The sequence below is a fragment of the Primulina tabacum genome, chromosome 4 (assembly GCF_025594145.1).
Source record: "Primulina tabacum isolate GXHZ01 chromosome 4, ASM2559414v2, whole genome shotgun sequence".
NCBI classification, from domain to species: Eukaryota; Viridiplantae; Streptophyta; class Magnoliopsida; order Lamiales; family Gesneriaceae; genus Primulina; species Primulina tabacum.
The window spans coordinates 3,982,357-4,001,917 of record NC_134553.1 but is presented as its reverse complement, the minus strand read 5'-3'; the positions used below and the strand labels follow the sequence as shown (position 1 = coordinate 4,001,917).

At 34.0% G+C, this 19,561-nt stretch overlaps 4 protein-coding genes across 10 annotated transcripts; 3 read left to right on the top strand and 1 right to left on the bottom strand.

The window, feature by feature from the left end:
* Window positions 1–1,966: 1,966 nt before the first annotated feature.
* On the bottom strand, window positions 1,967–2,917 carry LOC142541345 (uncharacterized). The gene has a single exon (XM_075647892.1). The coding sequence runs from the start codon at window positions 2,915–2,917 to the stop codon at window positions 1,967–1,969; it is 951 nt and encodes a 316-aa protein (XP_075504007.1).
* Window positions 2,918–5,041: 2,124 nt separating this feature from the next.
* Window positions 5,042–8,823, top strand: LOC142542563 (uncharacterized). Of its 7 annotated transcripts, none has more exons than XM_075649256.1 (12): window positions 5,042–5,241; window positions 5,553–5,661; window positions 5,769–5,828; window positions 5,918–6,180; window positions 6,314–6,380; window positions 6,613–6,641; window positions 6,720–6,928; window positions 7,091–7,209; window positions 7,448–7,543; window positions 7,621–7,696; window positions 8,138–8,291; window positions 8,516–8,823. In XM_075649256.1, the coding sequence occupies exons 4-12, from the start codon at window positions 5,956–5,958 to the stop codon at window positions 8,651–8,653; spliced, it is 1,113 nt and encodes a 370-aa protein (XP_075505371.1). In that variant the 5' UTR covers window positions 5,042–5,241; window positions 5,553–5,661; window positions 5,769–5,828; window positions 5,918–5,955; the 3' UTR covers window positions 8,654–8,823. The 7 variants fall into 7 exon arrangements, with proteins under 7 accessions (XP_075505371.1, XP_075505370.1, XP_075505368.1 ...); XM_075649255.1 differs by having other exon boundaries at window positions 5,042–5,284; window positions 5,929–6,180; XM_075649253.1 differs by having other exon boundaries at window positions 5,042–5,284.
* A 1,347-nt stretch (window positions 8,824–10,170) lies between these two features.
* Window positions 10,171–12,796, top strand: LOC142542562 (two-pore potassium channel 3-like). The gene is made up of 2 exons (XM_075649250.1): window positions 10,171–11,522; window positions 12,197–12,796. The coding sequence occupies exons 1-2, from the start codon at window positions 10,375–10,377 to the stop codon at window positions 12,342–12,344; spliced, it is 1,296 nt and encodes a 431-aa protein (XP_075505365.1). The 5' UTR covers window positions 10,171–10,374; the 3' UTR covers window positions 12,345–12,796.
* A 5,075-nt stretch (window positions 12,797–17,871) lies between these two features.
* LOC142542559 (WRKY transcription factor 71-like) lies at window positions 17,872–19,561 on the top strand. The gene is made up of 3 exons (XM_075649247.1): window positions 17,872–18,381; window positions 18,455–18,601; window positions 18,990–19,561. Exons 1-3 carry the CDS (start codon window positions 17,966–17,968, stop codon window positions 19,378–19,380), a joined length of 954 nt encoding a protein of 317 aa, XP_075505362.1. The 5' UTR covers window positions 17,872–17,965; the 3' UTR covers window positions 19,381–19,561.

Here is a 19,561-nt window from a genome sequence, read left to right as displayed (position 1 = left end):
TGAGATTGGGCAATCAAAGAACAAGTGGTTAACAGATTCAACAGCAAAGTTGCAGAGTACACACGATCTATCATCAAGGGTAACCCAGCCTATCTCTAGTAAGCAATTTACGATGAGCAACAAGCCATAAATTAAACCTGTGCTTCGGCATTATGCAAGATTTGGCGATTAGAGGTTTCCAAGGCCAATTGTTCCATCTGCCCACAAAGAAATCATATACCTTAGATAACCCCTTAATGCCCCCAAACCACTCCTTCAATTTTATAACCGCATCCGAGACTGAGCCATGAGCAGCAATCATTTCGTCTCTAATGGCAATAATTTGTTTTATAAGCGGTGATTGTTCTTTGTGCCAATCCCATCTCCAAACATTCTGAAAATGGCTGTATTCATGATTTACCCATTTTATCCAAAGACAATCTTTTTTGCTATGAATATTCCAAAGCGTTTTCGCAAGCAAAGATTTATTCCACGCTTTCAAAATTTTCAACCCCCAACCTCCTTGCTTCAATTGGCTTGCAAAGTTCTACCCAAGCAATAGGTGGGTGTTTGGTTGGCCACACAAATTTCCGACACAATGAATAAATGTTATCAATAACGCACGAAGGAAGTATAGATAACCAATAACATTCAATTCCTTGCACAACTGACCTGATAAGCTCAAGTTTCCCTGCATGTGATAAAGAATTCCTTGGCCAGGAAGAGATCTTGTATGAGATTGCATCGACCAGGGCACTGTAATCCGATGCTGTCAATTTTCTTGCCGCAAGTGGAACACCCAAATACCGAAATGGTAGTTGCCCATGCAGTGAATCTAGTGGCATCAATGATTTCCTGTCTAACAGTATCCGAAACACTTGCAATGTAAACATCTGACTTCAAGAAATTGATCCTTAATCCCGCCATATCCCCAAAGTTATTCAAACAACGCATAATCATAGCAACACTACACACATCTCCTCTCGAAAGCAACAATAAATCATCAGCATAGGCTAAGTGCGTGATTGAAAACTTTTGGCACTTAGGATGAAATCCAAAATTATTATTACGTGACATGCGCTTCAAATCTCTTGCTAAAACTTCGGTGCACAAAGTGAACAAGTAGGGAGATAGATGATCACCTTGAGGAAATCCTCTTTGCCCCTCAAAATGTCCGTGAAAATGCCCATTTATCACAATTGAGTATGTAGTTGTTGACACACATTCCATGATCCAATCAACAAAGGTTGGAGGAAAATTCAAGAATGACAGAACATGTTTCAAGAAGCTCCAATTAACAGTGTCATACGCCTTCTTTAAGTCAACTTTGAGCATGCATCGTGGTGAGCCACGTTTCCTAGCATATTTCCTTAGTAGTTCTTGTGCCAAATGAATGTTATCAACTATCGATCTACCTTCAATGAAGCCCGTTTGTGCATCATCAACCAAATTACCAATAACCTGTCTCAGTCTGTTAACAAGCATCTTTGAAATTATCTTGTAAAATACAGTACAACATGATATAGGCCTGTAATCATTTACCGAAGAAGCAGCTGCCATTTTCGGTATCAAGGATATTATCGAATGATTCCATTGTTTCAGTAGTTTCCCATTTCTGAAGAATTCAAATACTGCCTTTGATACATCCGAGCCAATAATATGCCAAGTACTTTTGAATAAGAATGCGCCATACCCATCCGAACCAGGGGCTTTGTCATTATCAATATCAAAAAGTGCAGCATCAACTTCCGCTCTAGTTGGAACTCTAACAAGATCCTGCCATTCATCACTCTGAACTTTCGGCCCATCAAGTAGACTGTCGGAATGCAAGTTTGCTGTGGTTACTTTAGATCCCAAGAGATTCTTGTAGTGAATAATGAACTCATTTGCAATTTCAGCCATATCAGTAGTTGTGCAACCATCAGATTTTGTAAGAGCCACAATAGCATTACGTTTGTTGTTTCTCTTTATAAGATCATAAAAGAACTTAGTACATCGATTCACCTTGCTTTGTGTATTGGATTTTCGCCTTCTGAGCAATGAATAATCTCTCCGCTTCCAACAATCTCTCTGCCTTGTGTTTGACATCTTTGTAACCATCAGTCACAATATCATTATTCAGTAGTGATTCTTGCAAGGCAACAAGTTCCTGCTTAGCTTTACCTGCACGCACAGATATATGACTGAAATTATTTCGATTGAGCTGATGAAGTGGCTTCTTTAATCGTTTGAACATATGCTTGAGTCTAAACTGCTCTGTACCACGTTCTCTGCACTTCCAATTATTCCTGACCAATATCTCAAAATTATCACTTAGAGTCCACATATTGAAAAATTTGAATGGTCTTTTCTGCTTCCCAACATTATCAAGAAAAGATACAATAGAAAGAGTGTGATCAGAAACACATCCCGGAGCCAAAAACTCTGCCAAGCCCACGGTATTCAAGCTGAACCAATGACTATTAACAAGCACCCGATCTAACTTACATCGCACATGGGGGCTGAGCCATGTATAAAAACAACCAATATAGCGTAAATCAGAGAGATCAACAGAATTAATGCACTCATCAAAGTCCTTTGTTTCGTAATTCTTAACTTTTAGTCCCCCGAGTTTCTCTTCCTGAGACAGGACATTATTGAAATCACCCAACAACATCCAAGGCTCACGGCAAGTAGTACCAAAAGAAATCAAATCATTCCATAACAATCTTCTTTGACAAATTGTATTAAGCCCATAGACAAAAGTAGCATAAAATGTATGCTGTGTTCTGCGACAAGTGATTCTAACATGGATATATTGTTCATGCAAGCCAATGACATCGAGATCAACCACCAAGGGGTTCCATAAAACAAAAATTATGCCCTTTGGACTAAGATGAAAATTATTAACGACATGCATACCTTGGAATCTTACATGCAACATGTTGTTGAGAGCCATATCATCGAATTTCGATTCTAAAATACCAAATACATCAATCCTATGAGTGCTCATGAGAGATTGGGCACTCTTTTGTTTTAGAGGTTTATGGAAATCTCTAACATTCCAACAAGCCATTTTCATTGGGAACCAAAGGCAATTTTGGGTTGCCGCCCCTTTTCATTGTTCCTTCCATATCTTCGAAAAAATCTGTCATCTCTTTATTGTTACCACATCCCTGATCCTCCCTTTTATTCTTCTTCTTGTTGTTCTTTTTATTATTCTTTTTGTTAGTGACTGTTTTGAAAACAGGAGCACTTGCGCCATCTTTACAACTATTCGTTCCAACATGATCACAGTCCATTGGCTTCTTACCTTTATCAATAACAGGAGACTCTTGTCCAGCACCTGTATCTGCAGTATTATGCAATACATCAGATTGAGTGACAGATTTATCAGCAACATCATTAGGTAGGGCAGTAGTATTGTCACCCCCTATGTCTGTTGCTCTTGATGAATTATGCGAAGCACCTGTTCTCGATGTTTTCCTCGCAGCAGAACGGCCCCTAGAAGGGCCTGATCTCCAAGTGACACTCTTAGAACGAGCACGCTTTGAGTTTGTGCCATTTTGTTCCACATTACTATTCGTGCCATGATTGCCATGGTGATTTTGATGAACACAAGTTTCCCTAGTATGGCCTACCTTGTGGCAAATTGGGCAGATTTTCAGTTCTTGTTCATATTCAAAGGTAATGACCACATCACCAATTGGTAAAACTATTTTCATTTCAGTAGGTTTTGGCTTGGACGTTTCAGTTTCAATCAAAACTCGAGCATATCTAACTCTTTTCCGCTGATATGTGAGCATATCCATATGAATTGGAGTGCCTATTCGAGAAGCCACTTTACTCAATATCTTGAAATTCCAACAATCCGGTGGTAAACCATGTATTTGGACCCAAGATGGCACCGTATTCATGTCTTCCTCTCTAAATCTGAAACATCTCGGCATTTCTTTAAGAAACAAATGAAACCCAAAAACCACGTAAGTTCCTCCGTTCAAGATGCGCTCTTTAGCTTCCACATTTGGAAAAGTAAAGACAATCCAACCACTTTCATGAGTTTGGAACTTAACATCAGAGCCCCATCTTCTAACCAAATCAAATAAAGCTGCAGTAGGGGGTTTTCCACTAATCACGTAACCAAGAAGGCATATACCATAAGTATCCTCAACAGAGTCGACATCATTAATGTCAAACGTGAGGATATCATTACCGGTATCCACAAACTCAAGCTTGTAATTATCATTGGCCATTCTATTATTTTTAAACAAACTGGCATACGAGACTTTAATTCTCTTGGAAGGCATCTCAGATATAACAGGACGTGAGCTCATCTTTGATGGATTAATATCCACAGATTTCTTGGTATTATCAGAGATATGCGAAGTACCTTCATTAGCGTGCGTATTTCCATTCCCATCCGTGGTATGAGCAGCAATAATCTCTACGGTGTTCTGGCCATTGTTAGTTTCCAAGATATCATGAGCAGAAGATTGTTGTGCTGTACGAGAACTAGTAAAAAAATATAGTTATATATTATTGAAATTTAAAAGTTTAATGGTAGAAAATAAAAAATATATTTTCAAAATCAATTAAGCAATTGTTATAAAAAATAAAAAGTTGTATGAAATAGATATTAAATGATGAAAAATTATGATATCAATATATATTAATTTTTTTTCAAACCTACAATTAAAATGTAGGCAATGTTATATAGATATTTCGTAAAAAATAATCTAAAATAACTAAGAAAAATTTTAAACTGAACCTATATATGTTTTGTTTATGCTTTAACAAAATTTCCAAAAACAATTGATCACCCAAATCTTTTAAAAGCTCGAGATAAAATATAAAAAACATTAGAATAAAAGTTCACTTCATAGGAAAATTTGAAAACAAATTAAAGCAAGATTAGCAATTAGTTTAATTAGAAATAATTTTTTTCATATTTATGGATATTAATAAATTTAAAATAATTTTTTGAATAACTAAAGTCCTAGATAAGTTTATTTTAGGAAGCAATTATTAATAAATTTCCCAAAAAAGAAAAATAAAAAAACAATCAACGGGAGGTTACAATTGTCAATTTTAACCACAAAATTAAAAGTGGATTTCATGTAACAAAAATTAATAAAACTCCCGTAATTATACTTTTTTTTTTCAAAACATACAAAGCAGTGCGGGCGAAGCAACAAGCCAAACACAACAGAGTGAAGACCAGAAAATCACACCGCACGCGGCAGCGGTCTGGCGGTTTGCGTCGCCGAGGAGCAATGATTTTGAGTGAGAAAACGCAAGATGACCTTCTTAACTCTTGCTTTTCCGAGTAATTTAAATTTTATGTTTTTCAATACTGTTCGTTTCGTGCTTGGAATTATGTAAAAATCGTTAGATTTTGTATATCCCTGTCGTTTCTAAGTGATTGTTGGATATCGTTATGATTTTTAGGTTGATATAATGATGCATGATTTATTCCTGTGGAGAAACTAGTGCATACAATTTGTATTTTTCGCAGCTTCTATTGTGTTTTGGAGCTTTTATGTTTACTAGACTAGATTATAATCTTCATTCATGTGAATAAAACTCGATTTTAGGTATTCGAGGAATTCATCGAGTGCTTGCTCTGTGGTACTGAGAGACGTTTCATACTCGTGCAAGTTAACCAATATTTCTACAGCAATGGCGGTCTAAAAGTCTCCTCAAGTGAGAAATTTCAGATTTTATATATCCTGTTTCTATTGATCGGTCATATAGGCCCGAGTTGGAAATCCAATTGCTTCGATTTGAATTATCTCTTGTTCTTATTATAGGATCGTGGTTGGATCCGCCTCATTAGACCGTACATCTTTCTTGGTATATCCAGATAATAGGTAGGAGATCTACTAATTCTTTGATTCCAGTTGGGTGCGATTACTTCCTCTGTAACGTAAAAGAGAAGGTTGAATTCTTCTTTGCTTAGTCATATTGTAGACTTCTCAAAGCGTTGGAGAACAAAGGATGAAAGTGGTGGAGGTAGTAACAGAGGCTTTTCAGTTTATACGCACTGTGCAATTCTGGAGGATGGCAGTCCTTTGGACTCTATCTCTCATTTTTTCCTTCTTGAAGTTGTTCTCCCATACCCTTTTCTTGTCAAAATCGAAAATTTATTCTGGTGGTTCTCCCCAAGAACTCAAATCCAAGGCAGCGACTCTGAGGGGGCTCCCCATCTGCGTAATAACAGGGGTAAATTGATCATCATTGTTCTTCTATAAGATCGTAATGATTGTGAATGCATATGCTTTTGATACAATGCAATAAGCAGTTATAAATGCTTAGAATTGAGGCAAATATATTGTTTTGGCTGATTGATTTACAGGCCACATCTGGTCTGGGCGCTGCTGCGGCGCATGCTCTCTCAAAAGAGGGCTTTTATGTTGTTCTTGGTATTTTCTCTTCTATTCTTCCTTTATAAGAAATTTATAATCACATAGCGTGCTTAATATTTCAACTTATTCCATAGTTTTTTACATTTTTTAAAATGTGGAAGATCGCCAATTTATTATTCCATGCTAGGATTCTTATCGAGAAAATCATCCTCTTTCATGTTGATTAACAAAAAAATAGTAGTCTTATCTTTTTTCTCAGTTGAATTATAATTTATTCTCATACTTGCAGTTGGACGGTCATCTGAACTGCTGTCAAAGGTGTTGCACCTGCTTTTTACATCAGCAATGCACATCCCACTTTACAATGAATGATTTTTCAATAGTTTTATTTTTCAGGTTTTGTCTGATATCAGAAGTCAAAACAATGACGCATGTTTGAAAGCTTTTCAGCTTGATTTATCTTCCTTAAAATCGATCATCAAATTCAAAAGCTCTATTCAGCACTGGCTAATAGATTCAAACATTCATCCTTCTATTCAGCTCCTGATAAATAATGCTGGGATCCTGGCAACTTCTTGTAGAATCACCTCAGAAGGATATGATCAGTTATTACTGAGTATTTCCCTATAATTGTCATAGCATCACATAATTTGTAGTAGACTGGCTTGACTTCTTGTAAAATTAAAGCCAAGATAGGAAGAGAATAAAATAGTCTGCTGTTTATGTATCTGAAAATAAGCAACAATTAAATTTGCTTAATTTTTCAGGATGATGGCTATTAATTATATTGGTGCATTTTGTCTTACCAAAGTTTTACTTCCTCTTCTGGAAAATAGCCCCGTTCCTTCTCGTGTGGTCAATGTCTCATCCTTTACACATTGGAATGGTAAGTTTGTTTATGACCTGCACTATATGAAGTCATGACGATGTCATGCTGTTGTCATTTAGCCTCCGTTTCCAATTCGATTACCGTGTCAATGGCTGTTTCTAATGATCCGTGTGTATACCATGTCCATGTCCTTCCCATTTGATCAAAATTTCTCACTCTGATGATGGTCGCACTTTCTGAATAAAATAAACTCTATTTGGTCTTTCATGAGCATCGTTGTTTCTTTTGGGTTCAGTTTGGGACATGCCGGCAGACAGAGAAACTGTTTCTGGAACGTGTTTTTTGAAATCTAGGTGCTACCCCTATGCTCGAATATACGAGTATTCTAAATGTGAGAAGCTTCTTTTGAAACTCAGGTTAATTTGATTGTTTGCCATTTTGATTGCTAAGAGCATTTTCGATCGACAGTATGCCTTCTACTTTTCACGTATGAACTTCATCGACAAGCTGGCAGAGCAGAGAAATCTCATCACCTCTCTGTTGTGTAAGCAATTTTCATTAATTCGGTTGTATCATCTTGTTTCATTTCAAACTTCTTTTGTTCCTAGCTCAGTATTGTGATGTACCTTACGATATTATGATTTTAGTGCATGTTGCAAAAGTGACACAATAAGAGCATCAAATGATTGTTACAAGTCCAGACTTAAAGTTATGCTAAGTTGTAGAGATTCCATTGGATTATGGATGTATGTATAGAACTTTGATCATTGTGGATGAATTTTAATTATTGTTGTTTGGTTTCTTGTCATTTTTTGGCTGTGGAAAAAAGTCGTGTTATGATTAAACTATATGGTTTACTGCACAATTTTCAGTCTATTACTCATTTACATTGCTGAATGTTCATAGCACGAGTGTGATAATTGTCGTGACTCCGAGTCATGGTTTCAATGTTTTCTAATCGATTTTGGCTTTCTTGATACTCAAGTGCCGTAGATCCTGGAGCCGTGAAAACCAATATCATGCGAGAAATTCCCTCGTGCATCTCCCAGATGGCTTATATAGTCTTGAATCTTTTGGGTCTGCTTCACTCTTCTGAAACCGGTGTACGCGCAATAGTTGATGGAGCGCTTGCCCCTCCAGTAAGCATCTGACATTCTAATTGTGTACTGCTTATTGAATGCATAGTTTAGTTTTTTATCAATTATTTCTATTGTGAATGATACTCGAGGTTTTAGACGCCAAAGCATCAATTATAATCAATAATCAAGGAAGCTATATAGTGTCTTCGAGCTACGAACTTGTTTGGCTCCTTCTAATTTAAGAAATCGCCCCTAATTTTATTTCGCTCCTCGATTTATTTCAGGAAATATCAGGAGTATACTTTTTCGGAGGAAGTGGGTGTTGTCTGAAATCTTCGGCGCTCTCTCACAATGTGAAGCTTGCTGAGGATTTATGGGCTACTTCCTGCGATCTGTTTCAAGAAGTGCAGTTGGCTTCCTGATATATTTTGTCAGCAAAGGTTTTGAATTAGAATACAAACTGCATTTACATTCACTCGGTAACTCAAAGGTTCACATAGCACGTTTGTACAACATTACAATCATGCTGATTGTCATAACATTTTTTCTTCTAAAATACTCTTAATAATATACTTGAATATAATATTTTTAATTTAAATTAATTTAATTGGACTTAAAAAAAATTTACTTTAATTTTTTTGTGTTACTTTTTTTTGAGAATTTAATTTTTCTAATCCTAAATACCTTTTGTGAGCTTTGATATCTCTCTTCTTTTTTCTTAATTACATATTTAGTCTCAAATATCATTTTACAATATACATGCTAGTTATATATTTGACGTAGGGTGGACAGTTTCTTTGGAACCCCATGGAAAATTCGATACCTGTCACGAATGGGGAGGGCATGGAGAAGATTTTTTATCCGATTAAATAAATGGGTAATCGGGTATGAGGATTTTCAGGTATGAGGATGAAGGCGGATTTTAGTGAATCCTACCTATATCCGACCCAAATATTTTTTGGCTATGATATTAATTTTAATATGATTTGTTGAATTTTATTAGTTGGATGAAATGAAGAAAATTATTAATATGAAGTTGATGTTATTTTTATAGCATAATTATGTTAAAATAATTTGTTTCTAATATTTTTTTTATTTTTCTATAATATTTAATTGATAATTTTTATATTTATTTTTCCATAACGTTCTCAACATTTTAGTAAATATACATATCTTACTTAAAATAATTCAAATTTGAGAAAATACAATTATAAATAATGATAATATATTTGGGTATGATATGAATATTCAATATGGAACATGTATGTGTATGATTATGAAATTGAATATCGATGATAAAGATGATCATGAATATAATAAATAGATAAAGATGACGAAGATATAAATCTTACTCAAATCCACTTTATTATCATCTTGAATTGAACGAGAGTCTTTAACATTGATCGCCTTTTGCATGTCATTTTTCTTAAAATACAATTGATATAATATATGTCATTTAATTTAATTTTTTTGAAGCAGCATGTGTCAATTAAATTTCTTTTTCCATGTATCATAATTATTAAATTATCCATTAATTTAATAGTCAATTCAAAGCTTTTGAATTTATAAAGTGAAATGCTGACCATATCTTAAGATGTAAAAAAATTTCTAAACTGAATTGATATCTATCTAGTTTTGATATTTTCCTAGAAGACAAGATTACCAGGTTCGGTGGCAGCAGTGTAATGACAGTACATACATATGTTTGAAGAACACTTGGCATGATTTGTGCCATATCACACGTTTTAACTTGATTAAATTAAATTTCCAATTTTTATACATAAGTCGAATTATTTTAATTTAACGATCCATCCCCATTTTATTCGAATTTCCAGTTTCATTTATTACGGCATAAATCATTTTTGTCGATTTTTTTAATATAAAAATCAATCATATATCCCTATATATATATATGTATATATATGACCGACTTGGTTCCTTAATTTTGTTAACAATCATTACCTAATAGGCTACAATGTAGGCACGGCCAAGAATGACAGATCCCAAACCGAACCATTTGACCTTTTGTAAGGATTCTCAAAGTGCTTGCATCCCCACCATCGCCGCCGCTGCCACCACCGGGAATCTTGGAACATAACGGCAATTCACCAAGCTCAAACGCCTATTCCCCCCTGCAACCCAAATGGAAAAAGAACCCCTCCTCCCTTATATCAGCCCCAGAATGCCACAACCATCACCGCCACCACCGCTTTGCCCTGTACCAGAAAATGCTGAAATTACGGTTCCGCCCACGCCCCTCACTCCTTCCTCTAAAGAACTCAAAGACATGCTCATATTTGGTTCCCCTTCATCTTCATCATCCCTTCTGAAGGAGACTTCCTCTTCAAGCATTCTCGAGGCCTTGACTTTAAGCCTCACCTCCCCCAAACCTTCTATTACCAATATTGACGATGAAAGATCCAATCTTGATCCAGAAAACCAAAAATCTTGGTTGCATGATCCCAACTATTCAGCTTCCAAAAGCAATCTCCACAGGTCCAAGACTGCGCCTGCCATGGCTACCATCAATGAGATCGACCATTCTTCTTGCACAAAGAAGCCACAGTTTGGTAAATCTTCAATTGTGAGACAGGGTTTTCTGCTTTTGATCGTGTATTTGGCTCTTGGTGTGGTTATTTACTTTGTCAACAAGGATAAATTCAGGGGGGTTGAGACACATCCTGTGGTCGATGCTTTGTACTTTTGCATTGTGACTATGTGTACAATTGGGTATGGCGACATAACCCCTGATAGTACTTTAACTAAGCTGTTTTCTATTGCATTTGTACTTGTGGGGTTTGGGTTTATTGATATTTTGTTATCTGGTATGGTTAGTTATGTGCTTGATTTACAAGAGAATTATCTTTTAAGGACTATCAAGGGTAGGGGATCTCATGATCCTGGATCTTATATTATTGATGTGAAAAAGGGAAGGATGAGGATTCGGATGAAAGTGACACTGGCCTTGGGGGTTGTGGTTCTTTGTATTGGAATTGGGGTTGCTGTTTTGCATTTTGTTGAGAAGATGAATTTATTGGATTCATTCTATTTGTCGGTTATGTCTGTCACAACCGTTGGATATGGTGACAGGGCATTTAATTCTGTAACGGGTCGGATTTTTGCATCGGTTTGGTTGCTTGTGTCTACACTTGCGGTTGCTAGAGCCTTTCTCTACTTGGCTGAGGCCAGAGTCGATAAGCGGCATAGAAGGATGGCAAAGTGGGTGCTTGGACAAGATATGACTGTAGCTCAATTTCTTGCTGCTGATATTGATAACAATGGTTTTGTGAGGTATGTTCTTAATTATCTGTCAGTAATTTAGTTAACTTGAAATTGTAGTTGATACAAGTATCAAGTATGTGTTGACATATTTAAATCGAGATGGTTTACTAGGTACTAGTTTAGCACCTGTGTATCCATTTTGAACCTCCAAACTATGCAAGAACTAAACTATAGTTTTCGAACTTATGTGCGTTTTTATATACAGGTCCAAGAACCAACCAGTGTACCTCCTTTTCATGAACCTGCCCTGAACTTAGGAATTTCACTTAAATAGGCAATTGAGATCTTTTCATGTTCATTGCTTCTTGAAAATTATTTTTGTTCTTTAATTGTTAAGATGACCTTTTTAGTTTCTCGATTATGAGATGGATTATATCCATATATAATTTAACTTTTCTCACATTTCGAGGTGAAGTAATAACTTTATCCTGTGTACTGGTAACAATTGCACCGGGTATTCCCATCAAATTCTTCTGATGGATACAAATTTTGTGGTTCGAGTGAAAAATTCTCTGTATATTTTAACACTTTACATACTTCTATTTGCATATCGACTCCCCAAGGAATGAAATCTAATTATGAAATTCAATATTTTTGTTTCGACTATATATTTTATCTTAGTCTTTCTTGACATAGTGCTCGGTTTTTTAAAAATTCTTTGTTCCTTCTTGTGTTATGTGCAGTAAATCCGAGTACGTAATATACAAGCTTAAAGAAATGTGCAAGGTTTCGGAAAAAGACATCTTGCAGATATGCAGACAGTTTGATCGTTTGGATACTGGAAACTGTGGTAAGATCACCCTTGGCGATCTTATGGAAAGTCACCACTGATCAAAAAGATGCAGTTCATCTACAGATTGTACGAAGCTATGATATTTTCTGTTGTTTTCTGCTACAAAATGGTGGTTCCTCCCCAGAACTCTTGAAAATACTATTAGCATACAAGAGATCATTAAATACAAAGGAGCAGTGTGACCTCTGTTTTGGTTTGCAACGATCGTGGGACAACAGATGAAACGAGTTTTTCTACGTTCCTGAAGTTCAAAGCATCGGGGTCTTTCAGGATACATGGCTCGTCTCGGGTGGAAATAAGTCAGCCAGTTAGTGCTAGCAAAGTATGGAGGTTCAACATGTTCATTTCGTTGTATATATGATAGTGGTTCTTGTTTCTTCTATAAGTTGCTTAATTATGGAGTGCCAAGGCAAAGGCGATCAGATGAGGGAAACTTGAAAAGTATGAACTAAAATATGATGAAGAATTAATATAACATTGATTTTTTTCTAACTGATCAACTAGATATATAGTCTTGTAACGTAGCAAGACAATTCAGAGTTGTTTTTTTCTTTTTTTCCATTTTATTTTGATGGAAGGATTGGAATTTGAATTTACGTTAGTTTTATTGATTTCAAATTATTGGATGTCAAAATTTTCAATTGTAGTTTTATTTTTTTAAAAAAAAAAAATGTATAAGGTGTTTTTTCAATGCTTACACATCAAGTTATTCCGAAACTAGAGTCCTTCAAGTTATAAATATCATTTTAAATAGATATTAGTAAAAGCATAAAATATTTGAATCACACAAAAATTGATTGTCTCATTGGTTCTCCAATGCCACGTGTTCTATGAAAAATATTAGTTTTTATGTTCAAAATATTTTTTTTGAGTCGACCAGATTCGTGAGACTATTATACGACGAAAAGATTATTTATCAGAAGTTTTAACTATAAACTAAAAAACATTTAGAGTTTTGTCCTTTTAAACTTTAAACTAAGATGAGGGAGCCATCAGCCACATGGTTTATTCCATTTCCCTTTGTTGAAATAGATCAACATGGTCATAAATCAAATAGTGACTCAAAAGATATTGAAAGACTCTTGGTTGCATAATATATCATTTAAAAAATGATTTAGAAAACTAATGACAAATCGGGGTTGGTGGACCAAGTCAAGTCTTGCACGATCATCATTTTAAAACAATACTTACCTAGTATCAACTTACTTAATCCACTAATGTCTCGGGAGTCGTGATATATATATATATATATTCGACGTGTATTATAAGATATAAAAAAATTCTATTGGAATATTTATCGGTAAAAGGGTATAATTGCTCTATTATTTAGGTATAAATTTGTGTGAGACGGTCTCACAGGTCGTATTTTGTGAGACGAATCTCTTATTTGAGTCATCCATTAAAAAATATTACTTTTTATGCTAAGAATATTACTTTTTAGTGTGAATATCAATAGGGTTGACACGTCTCATAGATAAAGATTCGTGAGACTGTCTCACAAAAGACATACTCGTTATTTTATTCGTGCATAGTTTGTGGGATTTGAGTGTAATTTTAAGTCAAAATCACTATTCTATCTATTCCCATCTTCAAGTTAATTGAATACCTAATGCTTCAATTAGAGTTGGCATGAGACGTAAATTCCGAAGTTTAAAAATGTTCAAAAATTTTGTTGACTCGTTCAATATATACATTCCAAATGGAGTAAGATGGGATATAATGATTGGGAAATTGACTTTGCTTCCTCTTCCAATTGTATATAGATAATGCATAAAATATAATTTAATTATATGATTTTTGAATGCCAAATGTAAAATCCTATGTATTGCAATTTATCAAATATATTATAAAGTATACAAACAAAAAATTTGAATTATGATGAACTATATTCTAAAATTTATATTATATTTTAAAATAATTTCATTATAAAAAGTTACATTTAAAAATATTAATAATATATATAGTTTAAAATAAATACACGGAATAATAATGAGATTAAATTTAAATAAGTGGTTGATAATACTGGATTAAGGTTATTACATGTTATTAAAAACTTATTTTGGCTAATACAGTTAATCAATAAATAATTACAATAAAATTCTCAAAAATTCAAATACTAAATAATTAAGAGTTGTCGATTTACTTAATTGAAGCCCACATCACAATTCTAATTGTCAAATTTTAATATTTGATCAGTTAATTAATCTTTTGACTAAATTAAAATTTATATATAAATAAAAATCAAATATGTTATCTATATTATTATATTATTAAGTTTGAAACAGTTAGAGTAACTATTTATATAATATCAAAATATTTAATTTTATAATTATTTTTCTTACCATACAAAAAACTTTATCAAGTCACGTCATATTTTACATAGAAAAAATCTAAACAAAATTTCTTTTTTAAATCAAAGAACTCTTTTAAATTGAAAATAATTATATGATAATTGTTCAGTATTATTTGATCAAATTAAAAATTATAATAACACGTACAACACGCATGTATCGTTTACTAACACAGTCGAAGATCGCAACGTAATAGTACTAGAAAAGGGAATATAATTAAAATATGTTGTCTTATTCATTATTTATTTATTTTTGTTGGAAAGTGAGACCATTGAATCAGTCAACAGCTGACTTAATCACGTTTTTCGACTGAGAACTTTAGACTTTTTTTTTTAAAAAAAAAAAACATTTTATTTATTCACAAATAAAACCTAACGGAGAGGACTAGACCAAGAACTCCGAAAAGACTATACAGTCATGACATAAAACATAAATAACGACATACTACAACAGGACAACCCGAAAAACAGCAGAACAATAAAAAAAACAAACCAACGGGTGTCCCGGAATACATCAATCAAGAACGCGTACGTCCCGAGAGCGGTAAAAATAAACACTCTGTCGTAGAAGAAGGCACCACACCTGTCATATTTCCAACACTAGCCGAATCAAACTCCAATATTTATCAAATTGCAACATTGTAAACTTTTGATATATACATGAATGTCCCCTTTTATCATAATTTTTATTAAATAAAAATATACACTAAATATTCTAAAATTATTGATACCGATGACATAACTTAAAATCTTAAATTGTACTAATTAAAATTAACAATTATACGTATGGTTTGCGTATGAATTTCGTGGATAGGTCAATATAGAGTTCATGGATATGTCACTGAAATTATGCATATAAATTTTTATACGATGAACTTTCACTATGTTCACTTATGTGAGATCGTTGACGACCAACTCACTTATATGACGTATAATTTTGATATATTTCATTACATTCAATAAATAAACGACTCATCAACCATCGTAACATAAATATCTATTATACATATGTAACATATCAAAACGTTTGAATTCTGCAGTGATTGGGACTTGGTTGGAATCAAATATCAAAGGCCATTTACGGCCTTACGTACACTTGTCGACGCTACTAAGGTCAACAATCTCATGCCCCTTTTTTTGTCATGGAAAATTCTTACATATTCAATCATATCGTTTCTCTTAACAAATTTGTAACTTATTAAGATTTTTTTTTCCTTTCAGATTTCACTATTTATAAATTTATTAACATATAGAATGTTTCTTGTGAGACGGTCTCACGAATTTTTATCAGTGAGACAACTCAACACTACCGATATTCACGATCAAAAGTAATACTCTTAGCATAAAAAGTAATACTTTTTCATGGATGACCCAAATAAGATATCTCTATCACAAAATACGACACACGAGAGTCTCACAGAAGTTTTTGTCATATATAATATATTCGACATTTTCAATAAATTAAAATACATTTTTATATAGAGTATTTATAATTTATATTTTTTCGTATTTTCAAAAATATTTCTACTCTCTAAAAATTGAATTATTATTTTTATTATGTACGTATAAAAATTATATTATGGTTCGTATATGTATATAATACATTAGGCAACCTATATGGTCATTTTCTAGTAGTTCTTTATGCAATGCATGGACAATAAATAAACATTATCATTAACTTTATTCAAGCAATTATTTATTGACAGTCATTTATTATTATTTTTAAATTCAAGAAATAACAAAATTTGTAGGAATTAAAGAATTTATTAATCGGAAAATGTAATTAAATATAAATAATTGAGTAGCCAAAACGTTCATATTTAATAGTTCTCCTTTAATTGTCGGTACAGATCCCTCCAAATTAAACGAGCAACACTAACTGGTAAGAAGATTAGTAGTGATTTGATTTTGACCAAACCTTATACTTTAGGATTATTACACGTGAATATATTTCCGTTAGATCTATCGACGCGATCTATATTTAAGGTAAAAAATAATAAATTTGATATAAAAAATAATATTTTTAACGAATTGAATCAAATAAAAAACAAGTCTCGAAAAAATTCCTAATTTGATTTATAGTGAGCATGTTAATTGCGATGTGACATGGCAAGCCGGTCATACTTGCCCGTCTGAATGTAAACATATTGCTATATTATTATGCTTCAATTATATAATATTTCATTAATATTTTTTTAGATATTTATTTAATTAAATATTAATTTAAAAACAAAAATAAAAAATAAAAAGGTTTATGTTTTGAGAGAGTAATATCGAAAAATAGTATTTGTTCTCAGGTTATTTTTGTCAAATTATTAAGTTATATACAAAAATGCGAGCTCTCTAAAAGAAGAATGCTTCACATGTTTTTGTTTTTCAGAGCAAAATAACAACACAACAGTATGTTTTTTGGTCGGCGAGTATAGCGGATCATGTGCTTTGATTTTGAACAAAGCGCCGTAGATTGTTAAATTTATCATTTTTATTATTATTATAATACATGCGGGGTAGAGAGATCGAACCACGACTGAGGAGCCAGCTAATCTGACGGGTGAGACCACTAAGCTACAAGCAGAGTCTGTTTAAACCAACATTAGTAGTTAATCTTTCGACGGAATTCCACGTATAGATTTTCAACGACTCCAATGCATAAAATTTTGAAATCTATTAATTTCAAAACCATTTATTCAGAAATTATCCAAATACATGTTAAGCATTCTCATTGCCAAAAAAAAAAAAAAAATTAGTTCACGATAATAATAATAATAATAATAATAACAACAATAACTTCTTTATGGAACCATTTTTTAGGTTTCAAATAATGAAAAATGTGAAAAGAAGAATGGAAAGTTGACATGTAATTAAGGGACAATGGGGGCAAAGAGATACCAAACTCCGGAGAATTAACCATAGAACATCTCCCACGTGCCAGCGAAATGTCGCTTTTGGTCAAAATGGCGGTGGATCAGTGGGGACACGTGCCAGGCCACTCGTTCTTGCCAGGTTAACCAATTTTTTGAAACATTGACGTTTCGTAAACAAAGACTACTTCACTGAACTGCTGACACAACTCACACACAATTATACTCATTGTGTCACAATTTTATTTTATTACAATATGATCATTTTTCTATATTATATTTTCATTAATTTTGTCAATCAAAACTGTATTAAATGGGACCCGTATAAAAATAAGAGGGTACATCGTCAAAGCTTAAATATAAAGACTTCACAAGCAAAATTTGCCCAAATTGTCAAATCCTGTTCTTCCTTTGCAACCCTACTAAATTTCTTCTTTCCTTGATCTCCATGTCTGAAAATTTCGGCGACTATTACTATCACCACCCCTTTCAAGATCATGTTGATAATGGCCGCAACAACACTTCCGGAAACACTTTTGCTTATATGCAGAACCCATCTGTTCAGAATCTGCTAATGATTGACCAGTCTAATAGTTACATGAGTTTCACCGGCGGGATTTTGCATGGAAGCTTTGAACAGAACGTTCCGGATTCATTTGGGCCGTCTTCTGAGGTGTTTTACACAGCGAAGGATGAGCGGAAACGGGTGGTGGACGGTGGTGAAAACCCTACTACGCCCAACTCATCGATTTCCTCTTCTTCCACTGAGGCAGCTGCAGGTGAGGAAGATGTGAGCAAGAACAAGAAATCAGATGGTAAAAAAGAGAACCCTGAAGATGGAGAAGACAGCAGCTCTAAGAAAGAGTTAGATACTTATTTTTATTTATTTTTGTGGAAATTAAAGTTAATTATTAATGTTATCAATTGATGAATGAAGGGGTACCAAAGGTAAGAAGAAAGGAGAGAAGAAGCAAAGGGAGCCCATATTTGCTTTCATGACGAAGAGTGAAGTCGATCATTTGGAAGATGGATACAGATGGAGAAAATATGGACAAAAGGCAGTCAAGAATAGCCCATATCCAAGGTTTATTCAATGTTAATTTCCTGGAAATTTATCGAGTTTCCTGGTACAAATTACACGCTAATTAATATTCATGATTCGCAATCCACTTGCTTGTATTCAACCTTAAACGTAACGTACCTAATAACAACTTGCATGCATATACACTGAGATTTATATGCAAACATTTGTACTTTAGTCGGTATATGTTGGAAGAACCAAATTTATGTACTACTTTTAAAAACGACTCTTTGAACACCTTTGTACGTAGTTTGAACACAACAACCCTAGTGTGAATTGCATTCAGGAACTCAGGCTACCGTAGTCAACGATGTTATTTCTAAAAACAACCCCTTTGTTTGAAGAATATTCCGCACTATTTAATAACAAAAGCTGCTAATGCCCCTTGCAGAAGCTACTACAGATGCACGACTCAGAAATGCCCGGTCAAGAAACGCGTTGAAAGATCCTACCAAGACCCATCGATCGTCATCACGACCTACGAAGGCCAACACAACCACCATCTTCCGACAAGTCTCCGGGGAACTGTGGCCGGCACAATATTCCCTCCCTCCATGCTAACTCCGCAGTTGACAGTGGACTGCCCTCCAACCAACTTTCCTGATCAAGAAATGTTTATTCATCAAATGCCTTACAATGTATACGGATACGGAGGCGGCGGCTCCAGCAATGTGTATCATCAGCAAACTTTAAACACACGTGACAATCAACAGTACCAGATTTCTGATTATGGGACGCTGCAAGATATATTCCCCTCAGTCTTCCCGAAGCAGGAGCCCTGATGAGACATTCTAGGTCTAACCCGTTCCGAGGTTTCTTTATATTTTCCTCTCTTTAGGCATTTTTTTTAAAAAAAAAGTATCTTCTCCCGTGTGTCCTAATTATTTTCCCAAAACCTACGAATCGCACGCATTTGTACTTAATATAATACTATGAAGTTCACTATCATGCTAAATTTACATA